The sequence below is a fragment of the Lepisosteus platostomus genome, chromosome 4 (genome assembly GCF_059453375.1).
Source record: "Lepisosteus platostomus isolate fLepPlt1 chromosome 4, fLepPlt1.hap1, whole genome shotgun sequence".
Classification (NCBI taxonomy): Eukaryota; Metazoa; Chordata; class Actinopteri; order Semionotiformes; family Lepisosteidae; genus Lepisosteus; species Lepisosteus platostomus.
In genome coordinates, this window is record NC_142614.1 from 9,682,015 (window position 1) to 9,701,207 (window position 19,193).

General features: G+C 45.8%; 1 protein-coding gene across 2 annotated transcripts in view; it reads right to left on the minus strand.

The window, feature by feature from the left end:
* The window catches only part of dnah2 (dynein, axonemal, heavy chain 2), a 96,342-nt gene extending 77,676 nt beyond the window's left edge, over positions 1 to 18,666 (minus strand). The window contains exons 1-12 of one of the 2 annotated variants that reach the window (XM_088628262.1): positions 18,587 to 18,666; positions 17,905 to 17,972; positions 13,293 to 13,505; positions 13,042 to 13,121; positions 12,561 to 12,731; positions 11,546 to 11,774; positions 10,154 to 10,264; positions 8,982 to 9,220; positions 8,218 to 8,409; positions 4,141 to 4,298; positions 1,249 to 1,336; positions 231 to 436 (exon numbers count right to left, since the gene is read on the minus strand). In XM_088628262.1, the coding sequence (XP_088484388.1) occupies positions 231 to 436; positions 1,249 to 1,336; positions 4,141 to 4,298; positions 8,218 to 8,409; positions 8,982 to 9,220; positions 10,154 to 10,264; positions 11,546 to 11,774; positions 12,561 to 12,731; positions 13,042 to 13,121; positions 13,293 to 13,449 (1,631 nt within the window). In that variant the 5' untranslated portion in view covers positions 13,450 to 13,505; positions 17,905 to 17,972; positions 18,587 to 18,666. Of the gene's footprint in view, positions 1 to 230; positions 437 to 1,248; positions 1,337 to 4,140; positions 4,299 to 8,217; positions 8,410 to 8,981; positions 9,221 to 10,153; positions 10,265 to 11,545; positions 11,775 to 12,560; positions 12,732 to 13,041; positions 13,122 to 13,292; positions 13,506 to 17,904; positions 17,973 to 18,439 lie in introns of both variants that reach the window. The other variant, XM_088628261.1, reaches the window with a different exon arrangement.
* Positions 18,667 to 19,193: the final 527 nt, after the last annotated feature.

Here is a 19,193-nt window from a genome sequence, read left to right on the forward strand (position 1 = left end):
CAATGGTTTAAGAAACCCCTCCCAGTAGCTCCAGTAGCAGACTGCTGCAGCAGTTCAATGCCCAATCAATTTCAGAAAGAGAATTTCAGTCTTGACTGATTTAAAGACAATGTCCAGGCATGTGGCGGAGTGAGTACCAGACCCTGATACAATGGTGTTTGTCCACTGGAGTGGACACAGAGAGGTCTCCTGCCCCTCCGAGCCTCCCTCTCTGCTTCCTGCAGGCTGACCTGTTGTAGTCGTCATGCCAGGAGGTGTTCTTGACGTCCAGGATGCCCTTCTTGACAGAGTGCAGAATCTGCAGGCTCTTCTCGAAGGTGCCCTCGATCTCAAGCAGGCTGCGGGCGATCTCCGGCCCCTGCCGGCCCCCGAAACACGGCAGCGGTGTCTGGGTCCCATCCTCCCTGCGGGCAAAGTGCTGCTGGCACTCACAGACCTGCAGGGATGTGGGAAGGAAAGAAGAGAACAGAGAGGAATGAAGAAGATGGGGCAGCATCTCCAACCCCAGTCCTGGGGAGTCCCAGTGCAACTGGTTTGACACATAAATAGTATTACATCCAATTCTGAAGACACAGAACAATTTATTATGACACATGAATTGTTAAATGAAGTAGTTAAACACTTCAGCGGTCGAGAACCAGAGTTGCCTTAATTAACTGGCCAATACACTTCAAGCATTCCCAATCTTCTGAAACAGATGACATAAAGTGACCAATAAGACTTTACTGGACTGGGGCTCACCAGGGCCTGGTACACAGTTCCTCAGAAAGCCCAGGTCTTAGCTGTGTGGTTGCTAAAGACCATGGAAATACTAGCTTCATGGAGGAACATGCATTAGGTCAGAGTAACTAAAATGAAAACCACATACAGGAATGATCCTGTATGTATGAACGGTACCTCTGAGTGCTGTCAGGTCCAATAGATGTGTGAATTTTACTATGCAGCCAAAACCCCTTTTTAGCACCGTTACACTGTTTTTTTTGTGTTTGTGACACCTGGAATAGGTATACATATGGCCTGAAGCAATTTCTAATTGAAAATACAGCACCTAGGGGTTGGTGTTGAAAATATACTGACCACAAACATGTGTATCTATTACTCATGTGAGTGAGTTTTACAATTACAAAATCGTACTGTATATTTTTGAATACTGATGTTCTGTACCAGATTTCATACATCACAGTTGGCCAGCTTAATGTCAAAACAACGGATTCTGATTCTCAGAACCTACCAAACGACAGAACCTACCTCTAGCAAGTCCTTACAGCGCTGCACAAATGCGTCCACCTGGGCGAAGACACTGGTCTGGTCCAGAACCCAGCCTGTCTTTGAGTACCTGTGCAAACACACCGCTCATCAGTCTGTAAGCAGGATTAATTTATGGAATGCCAAAAGCAAAGTAGGCCAGGGTTTGAAGTTTTAATTGGACCATTTCTAATCTTTTATTAAAAATGATTGAGAATAGCTTATTATTTTTCACCCAGTATGGAATTGCTGATTGCTTATCACAACAGCTTTATAGCTACAAAATCCATGTACTGCTCAAATCATATGGGCTCAGAGACCCATGAACAAGCATGAGCTTGTCCAGACTCCCCCGGGACAGCGCCTGCACTTGGCTCAAAGCAGGAGTCTCAGATGCACAGCTTGTGCTGCTCTGCTTTCAGCAGTGCCCTCACACCACTGGACTGTGACTTTCACAGCACAGCTACACCCCTGTTGGTCAACTCTATTAATGACTAATGTTAATCAATAACATAATGACATTTCCCATGTCGTGTCTGCTCAATACGAAGTGTGTGCAGCACCTGCGACAAAAAGACTGTCAGCTTCCTAACAATAAACCTGTGAATTTGCTGTTGTTACAAGTAATGTGGTAGCTGACAGTACAACATATTATATATATTATAAGCAATATGATTTTTAATTATTATGTTATGAGTAAAGACAGTGGTGATCTTTAACCCTTTGGAAGGCCAACAAAACCTGGATTATGAATCAGTTTTATCACATAGCTATTGAATACCATTCTTACTGTTCTGTATTACAATGTGGAGTCATAAATCACGACATAATGATAATTATTATCAATTATCAGGAAGTTGTCAAGTCAGTATCAATGGTCAGAGGCTGTGATTTCCCACCTCTTTCTACACTGTGCAGTGACCACTCTCTTAGCAGAGAGAACTATTGTTGATCAGTCCCATTCTTTTCACCTTTCACTACCCAGCAGGTCTCATTAATCAATTAACAAGTAGACTCTGGAGGGCCAGACAAATCAATTAACATGCAGTTTACTCGTTTCTGAAACAGTTTAAAAGCCCTTCTGCTATTTGACCTTTGTCATGTAGATGCTTGGAAAAACTGATGAGTGAAATTTGTGGCGCAATGGAAATCGTTGGTGCACAACATGAAGGCAAAGTCCTATGAGCTCTGTGTCACCTGGGAAGCCCAGTGTCCAGCTTTCGGGGATGGTTGTAGACCATTGATTTAAAGAGCAGAAGTTTGCCGTCCCAAGTAAAAACGTCCCAGCTGCACTGAGTTTCCAGAAAAGGCAGGACTACCTCCCTTTCTCAGGGCCCAGGGAAGAGCTGCTCTGTTTCCAATGAGCAATGCTCCCAGTGTCTGCCTGTAGCCTTCCCAATCATCCCCAGAAAAAACACATTTTTAATGGCTCCAATAACTACCTCATACGTCTGGCAAGTTTCTTAAACTCATACAACACAAAACGAACTTGTCTGCAATACAGTTTCAAAGAAAAGAAGCTGCAGGTGCAAGATCTCCTCCACAAAGTTTAGTTTAACTTGGAATGGGAACAAAACTGTCTTCACAGTCGTGTTGCTGGTTTTCTACAGTTCCCAGAATTAGCCAGACTCTGGGCAAGGCCAGCTGCATCCATTCCAGTTCAATTGGCCCAGCAATTTGTCAGCTGCTACTTGAAGTAAACAGGCACCGTTACAAGGTCTTGGAGTACAAGGTGTTAAATGTATCGGAGACTTCTCTTGAACGCATTGATTTCAAAAGCTAATTTCATTAACTGGGTAATTAAATAACGTCTGCAAACAGAGAACAGAAAACAGGTCGCCAGCAGAATGAAAAGGCACAGCCAGGCCGCTCTGCTGATGCCATTAATCACAGCATCGCCTCGTGACACTGCGGTTCTGCTCCCGCTTGTTTAAGACATTACAGATGTGATATTGATTGACCTGGCGGCGCCGGACTACCCATCAACGAGACTCTGAAAGCTTTTCGCTGGCTATTTTCACTGTATATTTTAAAAATTAGCTGTATTTTTTACTGCTTGGAAAAAGTTTAACACTATTCTTTCCAAAAGGAACAGAAAAGCCTCATAGCAAGTATACAGTAGCAGACGATGCGATCTGTTTCAGTCTTTCCAGCTGCACCAGCTCTGGCACAAACTCCAGGGGTGAAGCAGAAAAGCATTGATGATGTTTAATATTGTATGTGAAAGCACAGTCACAACTGAAGTATCCAGAGCCTGGCGCTTCATCTGTACAAGACCTACATGTAGCTCAGCTCATAAACTGTGGAGTGGATCTTCAGCTTGGTAATGGGAGTCTGATCGACAAAACCACAAAAACTGGCAGAAATCGGACTGCAATGGGAGTCTCACCTGAGTCCTTCCACACAGGGTGCTTTTTTTTAAGAGCTTGTGCAGCACCTTAGCCTGCATGCCTTTGTGAAAGTAAAAGCAGTAAGCTTGGGTCTGGGGATTCTTGCTGGGTGACTTTTAATACAGATCCACCTCCTGTTACTACTGTAGATCGATTAAATTGTCCATTTTCAGGTTCTGACAAAATGTGGAATATTTGTGCACTCTGAAACAACCAGAAATGCATAATCATTCTACCTACATTAAATCAATACTATGATCCACAGGCCGTCCAAATTTGTTCAACCCAGGACTTAAAGCTTTAAAGTTCAAGGTTATCCGTGCATCAAGGTCGGTTGAAGTTTTGCTTTAATTCATGCATATGTCAAAACCCACTCCAGCCACCAACAACAGCAGTTTAGGTAAAAAGCTGCAAACGTATTCCTGGAATGTAAACCAACTTTTGCTCCTACTGTAGTTAGGCAGTGAGACAAGAGAAAGGAGCAAAAGAGAAAGGTCTCCTCTACCTATGGTGCAGCTGAGAGGTGTGGAGGTAGTGCTCTTTCCAGGCCAGACAGCACTGGATGCAGTCGTTGAGGGTCTGCCTGCTGGACAGGACGTAGCCCTCGAATACCCTGTCCAGCGAGATCTCCCTGCAGCACAGCCGGATGATCTCGTTGCTCATCTGGAACAGCAAAGGAATAATTGCGTCAGCTCGAGAGGGAACAGGGGGTGTGATTACCGGTTAACTCGCCAAACTTACCATGTGATCCGTGCAGTAGCCAGGATTTTATTTTTGGGGTGACAGGGACAGCTATGGGGGTGGCATTTTTAAATAATATTTTTTGCTTTCTAAAATAGAATGTGCTGCTAAAAAGTGTGCTACTGTTCTCTGTAGCAGTTGCACTGGTAACCTCTGTTTTACACTATGGGAGAGACAGCAGAATTGAGGCTTAAGCCAAAGTTTTCATTTCACTTTTGCTGAATGTGAACAATCTACAATGATCTGCCACATATTTATCAAAACAGAACATTTATAATCCAGGATACGTGTACACTCTTAAAAAACGTTAAAGACACATTGTAATTGTTTCCTATGCTTACACTTAATGTTTCTGGAAAATGTAACACACTTATGGGATTTTAGATTATGTTTAAAATGGGCAACCGCCACCCCTGCCAGAGCTCTGGCTAAGCCCCTGCATGTGATCAAGAAGCACTCAGAGCACAGAACAGTGGGTATCTGGAACAAACCGTACAGCCGTGTGGAAGCAGATTCCCTGGGATGCCTCAGGCAATTGTGTGTTGCCTCTTGAGACCCTGAGATCAATAAGCTACAGGCTAAGAACTGAGCAAGACAGACTGACAGGCCTCCTCTCATTTGCAACCTGTCTTATACTCTTCAACAGGAGGGCTCTATCTTGGAGAAAAGGAACAAGGAAGTATAAAGGATACAGAAGCTACAGACGACTCAAAGACAGCTGGAAAGATGTACATTTTGGATAACAAGACATGACAGAGGAAGAAACAGAGGTATTGGCTGGAGAAAACTGACATCACTGTAAGAGTGAAGACACTAAAATTGCAGTGGTGATGGATCATCACTGGACTAAGGAAACACAAGAGACAGAAAGGACAGAGAGACTTGTGGAAACCTAGCAATATGAAATCAAGAAGTCTGAAGTTTCAGAGCAAGGACGTGTGAGAGCTGAAGACAAGAGGTCAAGGAGCAATCATGGGAAGACATTCATCTGGCAGATCACTTATAAAGGTGAGGACAATACAGATGACAAAATAACTTCTTTATTGAAAGAAAGACCGCAAATGAGAGAAATCTACTTGGCCCGCCCATCTTGTAGAAGCTGAACCTTGTGAGAAGCTAATTGGTCAGAGGCTCTCCCCCAGCCACTTCTCGAAAGAGTCCAGGGTTGCAGCTTCAACAACGTGGCTGGGCACCTTGCTCCAGATCTCCACCACCCTTAAACAAGCATACTTCATCTTTATATTTCAGCTTTAAACGCACTTTCTCATAATTCCAGCTTGCATCCTGGTTTGTGTTTCACTGTTAAGTACATCTGGTACAATCCCATATTTGGTACATACTGTTTTTAGTACTATGATTAAAAATACTATCTGTCCCAGGAGATTCGTTTGTCTTCTAGTGCTTGTAACACCTCTGCCTCTTGTATTCTACTTTTGAAGATAGAACAGTGACTTTTCGCAGTCTAGGCTTTCTTCCTTAGCAAACACCTGAGCAAAACATTCCCTTTTTTGTAGGAGTGTTTCTCATTATTATCTCTAAAGTCCTTTACTTGTCTTAGACTGTTCTTTTGCTGTTCTAATACAGTACTTGATAAAAAAAAACTTTTATTATTTTAACATCCATGGTAACATCCTTTCCTGGTTTTAATTTACGGGTTTACCTGTGGACACCACTCACTAGACCCTTTCACTTTAGCACGATCTGGTCCTGCTTTCATCAAGGCTCGGGCGACTTGAGTTATTAGTTAAAAACACAAACAAACAGGGAGTGTAATTAAATACTGCAGATAAGTAAATCCAATCCCAAATAAGGCTAAAGGCAAAAAGAAATAAATGTGAAAAATATTGAATTAATGTGGCTTTTTTTATGCTTTTTGTTTTTGGGGAAGAAAAAATTAAGAACAAACACATGGCCTGCTGAAACTTTTTAAGCTTTTATAAGCCTTTCATCTGCACTTTCAATCTAGGCATCTCTGTCAGAATCAATGTATCACATGTCAGATCTCCTTCTGAGGACGGACGTAATGTAATTTTCATGAACATGAATGAACGCAGAGAAGCCGAGCCAGGCTTGGCTTCCTCCTTGGAATATTCTTTTGACTTCAGATCCAAAATCAACACCAGATGGCGTTGGTAATATCAAATATGCACACAGAAAAGCACTCGGAGAAAGACACTGCAGGCAAGATAATAATAATGATAATAATAATAACAAGGACAACAACGCTCAGAAAGGAAATTCACTGCAGTGAATTCAATGCCTTCCAGCGGTGTGATTAAAAATGATATTAAACCAAACATGACTTTCTTTCTCAAGTGAGAGCAGAGAGAGAGGGAGGGAGAGACCCCCAGGGGGACAGCACAGCAGACGGGCAGAGCTCCGCAGTGCCTGCCTACACAATGCAAATGCCCATGATTAAAAATTAGCAGCAAAGTCCTAAAAGTGAAAATCGAGCACCGCGAGCTGCTCTGGTCTTTCCAGACGTATTGATTTTCCAGTTACGCCAGCAACTAATTTCATCCCTGCAGGAACGAATCAAATCCATGCAACTGAAAGACACCACTGTCCTCCGTGGCGAGAGCACCTGAGACTGTGAGACTGAACGAGGGCTCAGCTTTAGTCAGCATGCAATGAATGGCAAATGACAAATGAAACTGACAGAAACAAATGACAAAATGTAATAAAATTAGGCTTGCTCTTTTTCCATGTATTCTTTTCAAATGGGCAGAAATTGGCACTCTTAAAAGCTGGAGAGCTTCTCTTAAGTTGCTCCGAAACCTATTAACTATCTGACACATCTAAGCACCTAACAACTTGCAATCTGCTTCCTGCCTGCTGGAAGCTAATAGCGTAGCCATGGTGGGTTAAGGCTCCTGCAAATTACATATATTAAGAAAACATAAGTGCCGCACTTCATTAATCATCTTCCTTTTTGTCTTGATGTAGTAGAGCGGATCAGAAAAAAACTGCAAAGACAGCCTCTCTCTCTTGCTTAAATCTAACAAAGTGATGCAGTATTAAAAGACAAAATAATACCAAGCGTAATTCATTTTTTAGTTAACATTACACACAGATAAGCTCCCTGTGCCCTGGCCAAGAGGTAATGCTGGATATAAACATGGAAGACCCAGATCTGGACAGAATGCTCCTGTCTGTGATGCCCAGCACTGTTCCCTGGCCACCTTTATAGTGGCTTTGCATCCTTATGTAGGTCTCCCTGCCAGTACAAAACCAATGCGCAGAAAAAGACTAATAATAATCTTAAAATAAGGGAAGCTTAGGTCATCGTTGCAGATTAATTGGAGAGGAGTTAGATTACTAAATGGTTTATTACTGGGTATCTGAAACATTCTCAACAAAGATCAACAATCTGATTTTGGATTGGCAAATTATAGGAGTTGCGCTAGGGCAGCGCCTCATAGTGGCTGCTCGTGCTCACTACCCCCTGCCATCTGGGAATCCCGCTCCCAGTCATATGATCTCTTCGGATCTGTCTTCCTTTGGAGTCTTTCTTCGAAACCCACTTTGCTAGGGCAAGCCTTCCTGAACACAGGCTACCGCCAGCAGGACGGCCAATTAAAAGTTTTAGGCAGTGTGTCTAATTTCAGTCCACTAGATGGCAGCTGCATGCAGGTGCCATGAAAACTCGGGATTAGTCTCAGCCGCTGACCTGTACCTTTCAATACGCACAGCTTGTGCTGCACTGGGGACTAGTGCTCTCTGCAGCTGAGGAGATGGAGCAAAGAACGCCTTGGGCTGACAGATGAGGCATTTCCGGGTGCGGACACGTACTTCAGAAGATGGCGGTGACACGAACATGCGCTCGGAGCACGGCAGGTACCTTGCGGAACAGGGAGGTGAGCCTCTCCCGGGTGTTGTAGTGGACGGAGTTGACCCAGATGATGCGGATGAGGCTGAGCAGGTGGGGCAGCTTGTCGGGGATCTCCCGGGGCTTCAGCTGGGACAGCTCCTCGCAGGGCTCCGCCAGGATGGAGAGGAAGGACAGGTTGGACTGGGCCTGGAGGGAGCTGTCCTGAAGACAGGGAAGGGGAAAGTCCGAGAGTAATCTTGTTGTTTTTTTTTATTGTTGTTACTCTTTCATTTGGAATCACCTTTTATTTCATGTTACGTTTTTCCAGTTTGGAATTAAATATTGCTTGCTACTGTACAACCCCTGCGCCACACAGGGAGAAAGAAGATCTGTGACCTCTCAGAGCACCTTGCTGTGGACCTCATTCTGAGCTCCATAGTGGCCTACAGCAGAGACAACAGCAACTGAATCACTGGAGTCTCTGCAGCAAGTCCCAGGAGTCACTGAGGCACACCTGGACAACTGAAATCCATCCAGCAGTGGTGGAGGCCTGTGGCCAGCCCTGGATATAGATGTGACTTAAGATATTACTTCTGCTCTTCCAGTGCCAGAGGCAAAGTCATTAGTTCTGCTGGATGCCCAGCCTGTCTGAGATTAATTCTCCAATTTGCATTCTGAGTTTATAAGGACTATGTCTGCAAAAGCAATGAAGTCCAAGGAACTGGACGTACTGTATGTGATTAAGGGGAGTTTCTGTGGGACAGTGGGTAATGCGACCTGTGCCTTTTCCGCACCTGGATCTGCTTGGAGAGCTTGCGGAAGGGTGTGACGTAGGAGGACTTGGAGATCTGCAGAATGGCCTGGATGTGCTGGACCCCTGGCTTGTCCAGCTGCTGGCTGATCCCAGACAGGTCAGCACAGCGGCTCCTCCAGAACTCTATCTCCTCCAGGGGCCCCGAGCTGTCCCCCGTCTCCACCGCCTCCTGGGCACTCAGCACCTCCTTAATCTGACGGGTCCAGTGGATCATTGCCGCTATTGTAAAGGAACAGAGACAGGACAAGTCTGAGCACAGGGTCACATGTTCGAGTCCCCAGTGCGGCAGGTGCCATATTTCACCCTGACTGTTCAGCCCAGCTGTGCTGTAATCAGTTGAGTAATTCTACAGATACTGTACATCCAGATATGTGATATCTTGTCTAGGGAATGACTTCCAACATGCTTACTGCTATAAAACATCTCCCTTTTTTTCATCTGTCTCATATGGGAGCTAAGATGTTATAGTTGAAAACTGATTTACTCTCTGTAATGAGTTATTTCATAAGCACTCAGCTCAACAATTTGCAAGGATGAATGGCATGTCAACTAAATGAGAAAAAGAACCGTTGACAAACAAGACAGTTCAGCAATGATATAATTACTAAACATGTTTCAGACAGGGTTCATATCTTAAGAGATACTTTGTGACAGTCTGGACAGACAGGTGCAGGTTGGTATTGCGCTGCAATGGGTGGTATTTCACTATAGAAACTGTTATCTGTCAGAGAACAGACCTGGGCAGGATCTACCCCTGATCCTGGTGCCCATGCCCTATCCTGTCCAGTCCTGTGTGGTATTGCTTTCCACTCCAAAGAAACAAGCTCAGATAATGAGGGATGAGCAGAGGGTGTGATAAGGGCTGGAGGGGTAAGGTACTTTTTACAGAAGTGGTTTTTATATGAGCACAGTACTAAAACATCCTATATTACCAAAATGTCCCATTGATTAAGCCATTACTCACTCTGTACCAAGAAGAAAAAACCTCTAAATATCACACAGAACAGATAAATCTAAAAAGGGAGCCACAGTAGTTTAGGAATCCTATTAGAAACTAGGCATTGCAAATAAATGCAATCTGTTGCCTTTACGATTCCTGTCCTGCGCCTGTCTGTCCAGACCTCTGTGGGAAACACAGGCCCCGCCACTCACTCTCCAGCCTCTGAACCAGTTCCTTGTCCTTGGCAGCTACTTCTGGCTTCAGCCTGAGGGCCTCCATGGGGATGTAGAGGACTGTGTGCCCTTCCAGCTTGAATCTGGCATCTGGAACAGGAGCAGATAATCTTTTTTACCACCTTTCCTCCAGGAGGTTCTGCACAGCCCAGTGCACAGTGGAAACTTTTTGCATTTTCCTGTAGCTGTGTTCCTCATAAGGTGCCTAATTTTATTTGGGAGGAAGGCGAGATCCTTATCTCACACACGTCTGCTTGCCTGCGTATATAAGTCTCATACCCAGGTCTTCCCACCCCTTATCTCTCTCGAGTGCCCCCCTCCACCATCTGAGCTCCCTGGCTCAGTCCTGGCTGTAGTGGGGGGGGGTGTGAGGAGCTAGACTGCCACTCCCTCAGCTAGGAGAGTCACGCCAAGCACCCTCCGCACATTCCACCCCTCTGTCGCCATCATTCGGATCCAACACACCTACTGGGTTTAAGTGCATTGCGCATCGCGAATGAAGACAGAAGTTTTGGAGTTCATAGTTATTCCGTTAAGGCAATAAGCAATCCCAAGTGTAACACAAGAAAAACTGAAGGTGATCCAGACACGTATTCAGAAAACTAGATGCCATCACAAAGGTAGCAGCTGCACGGGAAGATTTCAGAACCTTTGCTGTGAGCGGACCCTTTCCGCATTCTAATTCCGCGCTTCCGAGGGATGGATTTCACCAGGCAGCCGAAGGAGGAGAAGAGGTGGTCTCCGCCAGGGAGGCAGGGGGAGGCCGAGAGGCCGAGAGTGGCGTAACCTCACTCCTGCTGCAGGGCGTTCTGCCGCAGCTCAGCGGAGACGCTCACATTTCCATATTCAAAACTGCATCTCCGACTGATCTGCTGGGGCTCCTGATGCAATCAGAGTGCTATTTACAGCTCCCTGAAAAGGTGCTTATGCTTTAGACCCCTCAAGGTCTTCAATTCCCATGGTACTTAATGCAAGCAGCCAGACTCGGGTTCAAGACCTAGGCAGTGCCTTATAAGAGAAAGAGAAAGCAACGAGGATGAAATCTAAGAGTAAGAAACGAGGCTGAAATAAAAGAGAGAAAATGAACTCGTGAGGGTAAAGAAGGAAAGGATGTGAAAGAAAGTTGTAAACAAGGAAAAACGGGCAAGACGTTGAAGGACATAAGATAATGCTAGTTCCATCCCTCCTCTGTACAACCCCACAGCTGACTGGCCAGCTCTGGGCTCGGCCCGAGGACAGGCAGAGGACAGAGGGCTCCGCCTTCAAGCACAAGCAAAGCCCGTGGGCAGTTCGAGCCGAAACCCTGGGCGGGCAGGGCAGCAGAGCGGCACGAGAGCGCGGCCCGCTGGGCGCAGAGAGGACAGCGGTGACCTGTGAGGCTGGCCAGGAAGCGATGCATGTGCGCCGAGAAGTTGTTCCTGATGCTCTCGGGCCAGGCGGAGCTGCCGAAGACCTGGGGGGCGTACACCCCGTTCATGAGCCGCAGCAGGCTCTCGGTGTGCCCCCCCCTGGCCGTGCCAAACTGCACTGTCGACTCAAAGAGCTCCTCCGTCAGCGGGGCGCCCTCCCTCCGGATGAAGTAGCATATCTGGTCTGTCAGCTGAAAACAGCAAGTTAGGGGAGAGAAGGGGAGACACCAGTCAAGCACTGCTGACGTCATGCAGCGTCTCTGTACACAGAGCAAAGCACAACCTGCACCCAGCCGCCACTCACAGCTGACAAGAGTGCTTACAGTGTCCCCTCCAGGACACTTATTCCTGACGTTTCATGCTATTTTTGGAGTTTGAACATGAAGAAATTTCACAATCCTGTAAATTATATGCATTCACCCCCATATAACCTTCCCAGTAATAATAATAATAATAATAATAATAATAATAATAATAATAATACATGACATATCCCGCAGCCAGCAGAGGAATCCTACTCCGTTGGGCTCCTGAGCAAGGCCCTTAACCCCAACTGCTCCAGGGGCGCCGTACAATGGCTGACCCTGCGCTCTGACCCCAAGCTTCTCTCTCCCTGTCTGTGTGTCTCATGGAGAGCAAGCTGGGGTATGCGAAAAGATAATTCCTCATACAAGAAATTGTAAAGGGTTAATAAAGTGATGTTATTATTATTATTATTATTATTATTATTATTATTATTATTATTATTATTATAGCCATAATACTATAATGAAAAATGCTACCACCATTATTATTATTTATCAATTTCTAAGACACTAGATCATGTTTTTAAATTCCTTGAGGTCAATAAGGTCAAGCAGATTTTGTAGGTCTCCTTAAATCATCAGGCCCTTGGAAGAGTTTCGCTTTCATCCGTGTTTATGCCTGATGACATAAGGAGTCCCGAGAGGGAGAACGAGGCGGCGCAGGGAACCCACCTGTGCTGGCACGGCGTTCTCCACCTTGAGCCCCGCGTAGGGGTCCAGGTACACGACGAGGGTGGTCAGGGAGGGGTTGTGGATGAAGCCGTCCAGGGCCTGGTCATTCTCCTCCGTCCACATGTCCTCCGTCAGGCCGCTCAGGGACACACGCTTCTTAAATAGGGGCTTCTGCGTTGGGGAGAAAAAAAAACAGCAGTTTACCCTGGTAGAGCTGGAAGGCAACGCTGCTTTTACTTTGTTAATTATTTGCTTCAAACACTGCTGAAAAGAGGAACATATAAATTACAGGGAGATGTGGTTCTATCAAATGACTCCTGCAGAGTCCACAGCGGGACCTCGGGCTGATGTCTCAGCCACTGAACAACTGTCGAGGACGGGATTTTGCTGACCCAGCTCTGAATGCCTTAGGAGTCCTAATGCAGATCTGTGAGATATTAGTGTCTCTATGAATCACAAACAGATCATTAAAAACAAATACCAGGTCGGGCTCCAGTATGGGTGTCTGAGACTTGCGGTCAGGCTCTTCGCCCTGCTCTTGAGTCTCCTGGTCCCGTTCATCTGGAAGAGAAAGTTGCAGGGTTACAGAGACACCTACAGGGCTGCTCGCTCTCAGATGGGTGTCAGAGGAGAGATGAGGGGAGCAGCGGGACGCTCCGGCCAAGCGGCGCGGTGCTGGCGATGCTGGCGCTGCCCCCTGGGGGTGTCCGGACCGCCGCCACCAATGCGCACCTCTCGGCCCCGGCTCCAGCCCCTCCTGCAGGGCTCCGCTGGCGTCAGGGGTCGCCGGGGTGGACCTGGCTTTGGACGAGCTGCTCCTGGACGACGACGTCCTCTTCGACTTCCCAGAGGACAGCCTCGGCGTCGGCGGGGGCTGGGGGTCGGCCATGCGGGGACGTCTTCAGCCTCGTCCGGGTGCTGTGGCAGTGGGACAAGTGGGGAGCCCTAAAACAGCCCAGAGGTGCAGGTCTGAGCAGAGGGAGCAGCTGTAGCTTCTCCAGCAGATCAAAACCACTGAAAACAGACCTAACAAATGACATGGACACACTGTATATATTCCTGAGGTCTGGTGACACTTCATGGATTAAATACAGGGTAACACTGTATATATTCCTGAGGTCTGGTGACACTTCATGGTTTAAATACAGGGACACACTGTATATATTCCTGAGGTCTGGTGACACTTCATGGATTAAATACAGGGACACACTGTATATATTCCTGAGGTCTGGTGACACTTCATGGATTAAATACAGGGACACACTGTATATATTCCTGAGGTCTGGTGACACTTCATGGTTTAAATACAGGGACACACTGTATATATTCCTGAGGTCTGGTGACACTTCATGGATTAAATACAGGGACACACTGTATATATTCCTGAGGTCTGGTGACACTTCATGGTTTAAATACAGGGACACACTGTATATATTCCTGAGGTCTGGTGACACTTCATGGATTAAATACAGGGACACACTGTATATATTCCTGAGGTCTGGTGACACTTCATGGTTTAAATACAGGGACACACTGTATATATTCCCAAAGTCTGGTGACACTTCATGGTTTAAATACAGGGACACACTGTATATATTCCTGAGGTCTGGTGACACTTCATGGATTAAATACAGGGACACACTGTATATATTCCTGAGGTCTGGTGACACTTCATGGATTAAATACAGGGACACACTGTATATATTCCTGAGGTCTGGTGACACTTCATGGTTTAAATACAGGGACACACTGTATATATTCCTGAGGTCTGGTGACACTTCATGGATTAAATACAGGGACACACTGTATATATTCCTGAGGTCTGGTGACACTTCATGGTTTAAATACAGGGACACACTGTATATATTCCCAAAGTCTGGTGACACTTCATGGTTTAAATACAGGGACACACTGTATATATTCCTGAGGTCTGGTGACACTTCATGGTTTAAATACAGGGACACACTGTATATATTCCTGAGGTCTGGTGACACTTCATGGATTAAATACAGGGACACACTGTATATATTCCTGATGTCTGGTGACACTTCATGGATTAAATACAGGGACACACTGTATATATTCCTGAGGTCTGGTGACACTTCATGGATTAAATACAGGGACACACTGTATATATTCCCGAGGTCTGGTGACACTTCATGGTTTAAATACAGGGACACACTGTATATATTCCTGAGGTCTGGTGACACTTCATGGTTTAAATACAGGGACACACTGTATATATTCCTGAGGTCTGGTGACACTTCATGGATTAAATACAGGGACACACTGTATATATTCCCAAAGTCTGGTGACACTTCATGGATTAAATACAGGGACACACTGTATATATTCCTGAGGTCTGGTGACACTTCATGGATTAAATACAGGGACACACTGTATATATTCCTGAGGTCTGGTGACACTTCATGGTTTAAATACAGGGACACACTGTATATATTCCTGAGGTCTGGTGACACTTCATGGATTAAATACAGGGACACACTGTATATATTCCTGAGGTCTGGTGACACTTCATGGTTTAAATACAGGGACACACTGTATATATTCCTGAGGTCTGGTGACACTTCATGGTTTAAATACAGGGACACACTGTATATATTCCCAAAGTCTGGTGACACTTCATGGTTTAAATACAGGGACACACTGTATATATTCCTGAGGTCTGGTGACACTTCATGGATTAAATACAGGGACACACTGTATATATTCCTGAGGTCTGGTGACACTTCATGGTTTAAATACAGGGACACACTGTATATATTCCTGAGGTCTGGTGACACTTCATGGTTTAAATACAGGGACACACTGTATATATTCCCAAAGTCTGGTGACACTTCATGGTTTAAATACAGGGACACACTGTATATATTCCTGAGGTCTGGTGACACTTCATGGATTAAATACAGGGACACACTGTATATATTCCTGAGGTCTGGTGACACTTCATGGTTTAAATACAGGGACACACTGTATATATTCCTGAGGTCTGGTGACACTTCATGGATTAAATACAGGGACACACTGTATATATTCCTGAGGTCTGGTGACACTTCATGGTTTAAATACAGGGACACACTGTATATATTCCTGAGGTCTGGTGACACTTCATGGTTTAAATACAGGGACACACTGTATATATTCCCAAAGTCTGGTGACACTTCATGGTTTAAATACAGGGACACACTGTATATATTCCTGAGGTCTGGTGACACTTCATGGATTAAATACAGGGACACACTGTATATATTCCTGAGGTCTGGTGACACTTCATGGATTAAATACAGGGACACACTGTATATATTCCTGAGGTCTGGTGACACTTCATGGTTTAAATACAGGGACACACTGTATATATTCCCAAAGTCTGGTGACACTTCATGGTTTAAATACAGGGACACACTGTATATATTCCTGAGGTCTGGTGACACTTCATGGATTAAATACAGGGACACACTGTATATATTCCTGAGGTCTGGTGACACTTCATGGATTAAATACAGGGACACACTGTATATATTCCTGAGGTCTGGTGACACTTCATGGATTAAATACAGGGACACACTGTATATATTCCTGAGGTCTGGTGACACTTCATGGTTTAAATACAGGGACACACTGTGTATATTCCTGAGGTCTGGTGACACTTCATGGTTTAAATACAGGGACACACTGTATATATTCCCAAAGTCTGGTGACACTTCATGGTTTAAATACAGGGACACACTGTATATATTCCTGAGGTCTGGTGACACTTCATGGATTAAATACAGGGACACACTGTATATATTCCTGAGGTCTGGTGACACTTCATGGTTTAAATACAGGGACACACTGTATATATTCCTGAGGTCTGGTGACACTTCATGGTTTAAATACAGGGACACACTGTATATATTCCCAAAGTCTGGTGACACTTCATGGTTTAAATACAGGGACACACTGTATATATTCCTGGGGTCTGGTGACACTTCATGGATTAAATACAGGGACACACTGTATATATTCCTGAGGTCTGGTGACACTTCATGGATTAAATACAGGGAAAAACTGTATATATTCCCGAGATCTGGTGACACTTCATGGATTTAATACAGGGACACACTCCATATATTCCCGAGGCCTGGTGACACTTCATGGTTTAAAAGGCGCACTTGAATCAAGGCAGAGGAGCTTGGCAACCTGTTTTCTTAAGCCCGGACAGTAGTTTGCCATGTGCACCAGGACTCAAAATCAGCAGAAGTCCAAGGGATTGTGATCTAGACCAACATGAAGAAGACCGGGCCCTGAGCGAACCTGGGTTCTGAGACCGCCGCGAGAGATGAGACTGGCGACGTCACTCCTCCGGGACTCCCGCACAGGTGGGCGCTGTTGGACGCTGGGCCAAAGAGGGTTCGAACCCTGGTCAACAGCAAGCCAAGCATGCCACAGAGTCTGTGCAGCCTGCGCTGAACGGCACGCCCCCACCCACTGCACTATTAATCCCTTACAGAGCACTGATCGTCAGTAGGAATTACAATCACGCAGCCCTCCGTTAACATGCACGGAAAAGCGCTGTAGCACTAGCAACGATGACAGGATTTGTGCTCAGTAAACCAAAGTAAACTGAGCTAATAATGTTTCGCCATGGAAACTGTCATAGTTGACGCCATCAACCCACAGCACAGCCCTTCAGTGTCCATCACGTCTGCACTCAGGCTGCGTCACTCCTTCGATCTCGGAGAAGAGGGGCTGACAGCTGCACGTTATGAGTGGGGGGCCCTGCGGGGGGCAGAGTGGGCCTTAACCAGCCAGAATGCTGCTGGCTTCCCACCCTCGGCAGAGGTAACGAAATTGACAAGACAAACAGCCAATTCCAGATGTTCCCAAAAATATAGGAGCCACCACACTGACCTAAATGCTATGTGGCACAGCATTTCGGAAGGTGCTTGTTTCTGTTGATCCTGATAAAATGGGATACCGTGGTAATACGATCTTGTTAAACGGGACTTTTAAAACGAACCCCACCCAGGGGACTACAAGCAGAACGCAGTGAGCCCTGGGAGGTGCAGGAGCTTCTTCACTTCACACACAGAGTGGCGGGTGTCTGCAGCAAGCTGCCCAGCCGTGTTGCCGAAGCCAGTTTCCTGACCCGGATTTATTGAGGCTTTGGGACTGGGCAAGATCCTAAGATCCCAGATCAAATGGCGCCCATGTGTCGCCTTTCTTATGTAGCTCCTCCTTAGCGTAGTCCATTAGGGCTTCCCAGTCCAGACTCTCCAGCGTGTGCTGGGTTTTCTCCCAGGAGGCCGACTTGATAATTTCATTGCTCTTATTTACTCACCGGGTCGAATCTCCGAGCTGTGTTCTCTCTTCAGGAACCGCCGCGCAAACGGTTTCGTTCCGGCCTGCCTACAAAATCAAGGAGGAACCCGCAGCGAACAACACAGAGGTCTCATTAATCACATCGTTAGCTGGCGTAGGAGTGCAGTCAAGACAGTGGAAGTCCGTGTGAATTACAAGTCAGTACACAACGATACACCAGGAGCAGGCGAGAGAACATCAGAGCCCAAGGTCTGAGCACAAGCTCGGCATCACGAATAGCGTTTTCTATGTAAAACCGGGGCGACGCTCCGTTTGAGCGAAACCCTCCGCAACAGCTACCGCAGAACAGCTACTGTACCACGGCCAGCGCATTTAATTTTACGCACACCGGCAAATGTAAGCTAAAATACCAACAACTAAACATCACCGAAGTTAGAAACTTCAGAATTAACCCGAAATAGTCTGCGTTGGGGAGGTCAATATACTAAATACAGTTATATACATACTATATACAGGCAAAATGAAAATGACAACAAAACACTTGTGCACCATACCTGGACAAAATGACGAGGCTCAGAGCGGCAAGAGACTAGTATGCATTCATCTGTTTCCCGTGGCGGTTCATATTAAATATAAATGCGGTTAAATTCAGAAAGTTTATCAACTGTATTTCAACATAAAAACAGTAAAGTTAACTTTACCGGCAGTTGCTATTCTACCCGCGCGGCGGACGCGTCTCCTTGGAAACACCGCGCGTGGTGCTGTTTCGGTCTCCAGCTCTACCGGGTGGGAGGGGTTTGGGTACAAGGACGAGCGCCAAGTGCCCCGTGGCCGTGCACTGAAGCGCGCTCCGGCCATCATGCGCGTCCACATTATTGTTAATTTTTTGTTCAACTAACCGTTGCTTTGACTTGCAGCAGCACTTACTGTTTAAAAGTGTCGCTTTAAGAATCATTAATGCAAAAAAGGTAACCCATCTGATATTTTTATTAGAAAAAAACGATTACAATAATACTTCTATTATAATAATGAATTGTAACCCATTTCCCTCTATTAGGTTCAAGTAACGCTGTCGCCCGTCTGTTGATGTGGGCAACAGGTAGGTCGACTACAGGGGTGGCAGTGGTGTCAGGAGCGATAGTCTGCTAAAGACAGCCCATGCAGTTGGAGTGTGGTCATCTGTCAGGTGGAGGAGCAGGACTGCACACACCACACTGATCCACAATCAAGCCCGTCAGTCTCCTTCAGCACATACAGTCTTTCTGTCAGGCCTTACCTGAGGCACTTCTTTACACAGAGGGTGGTGGG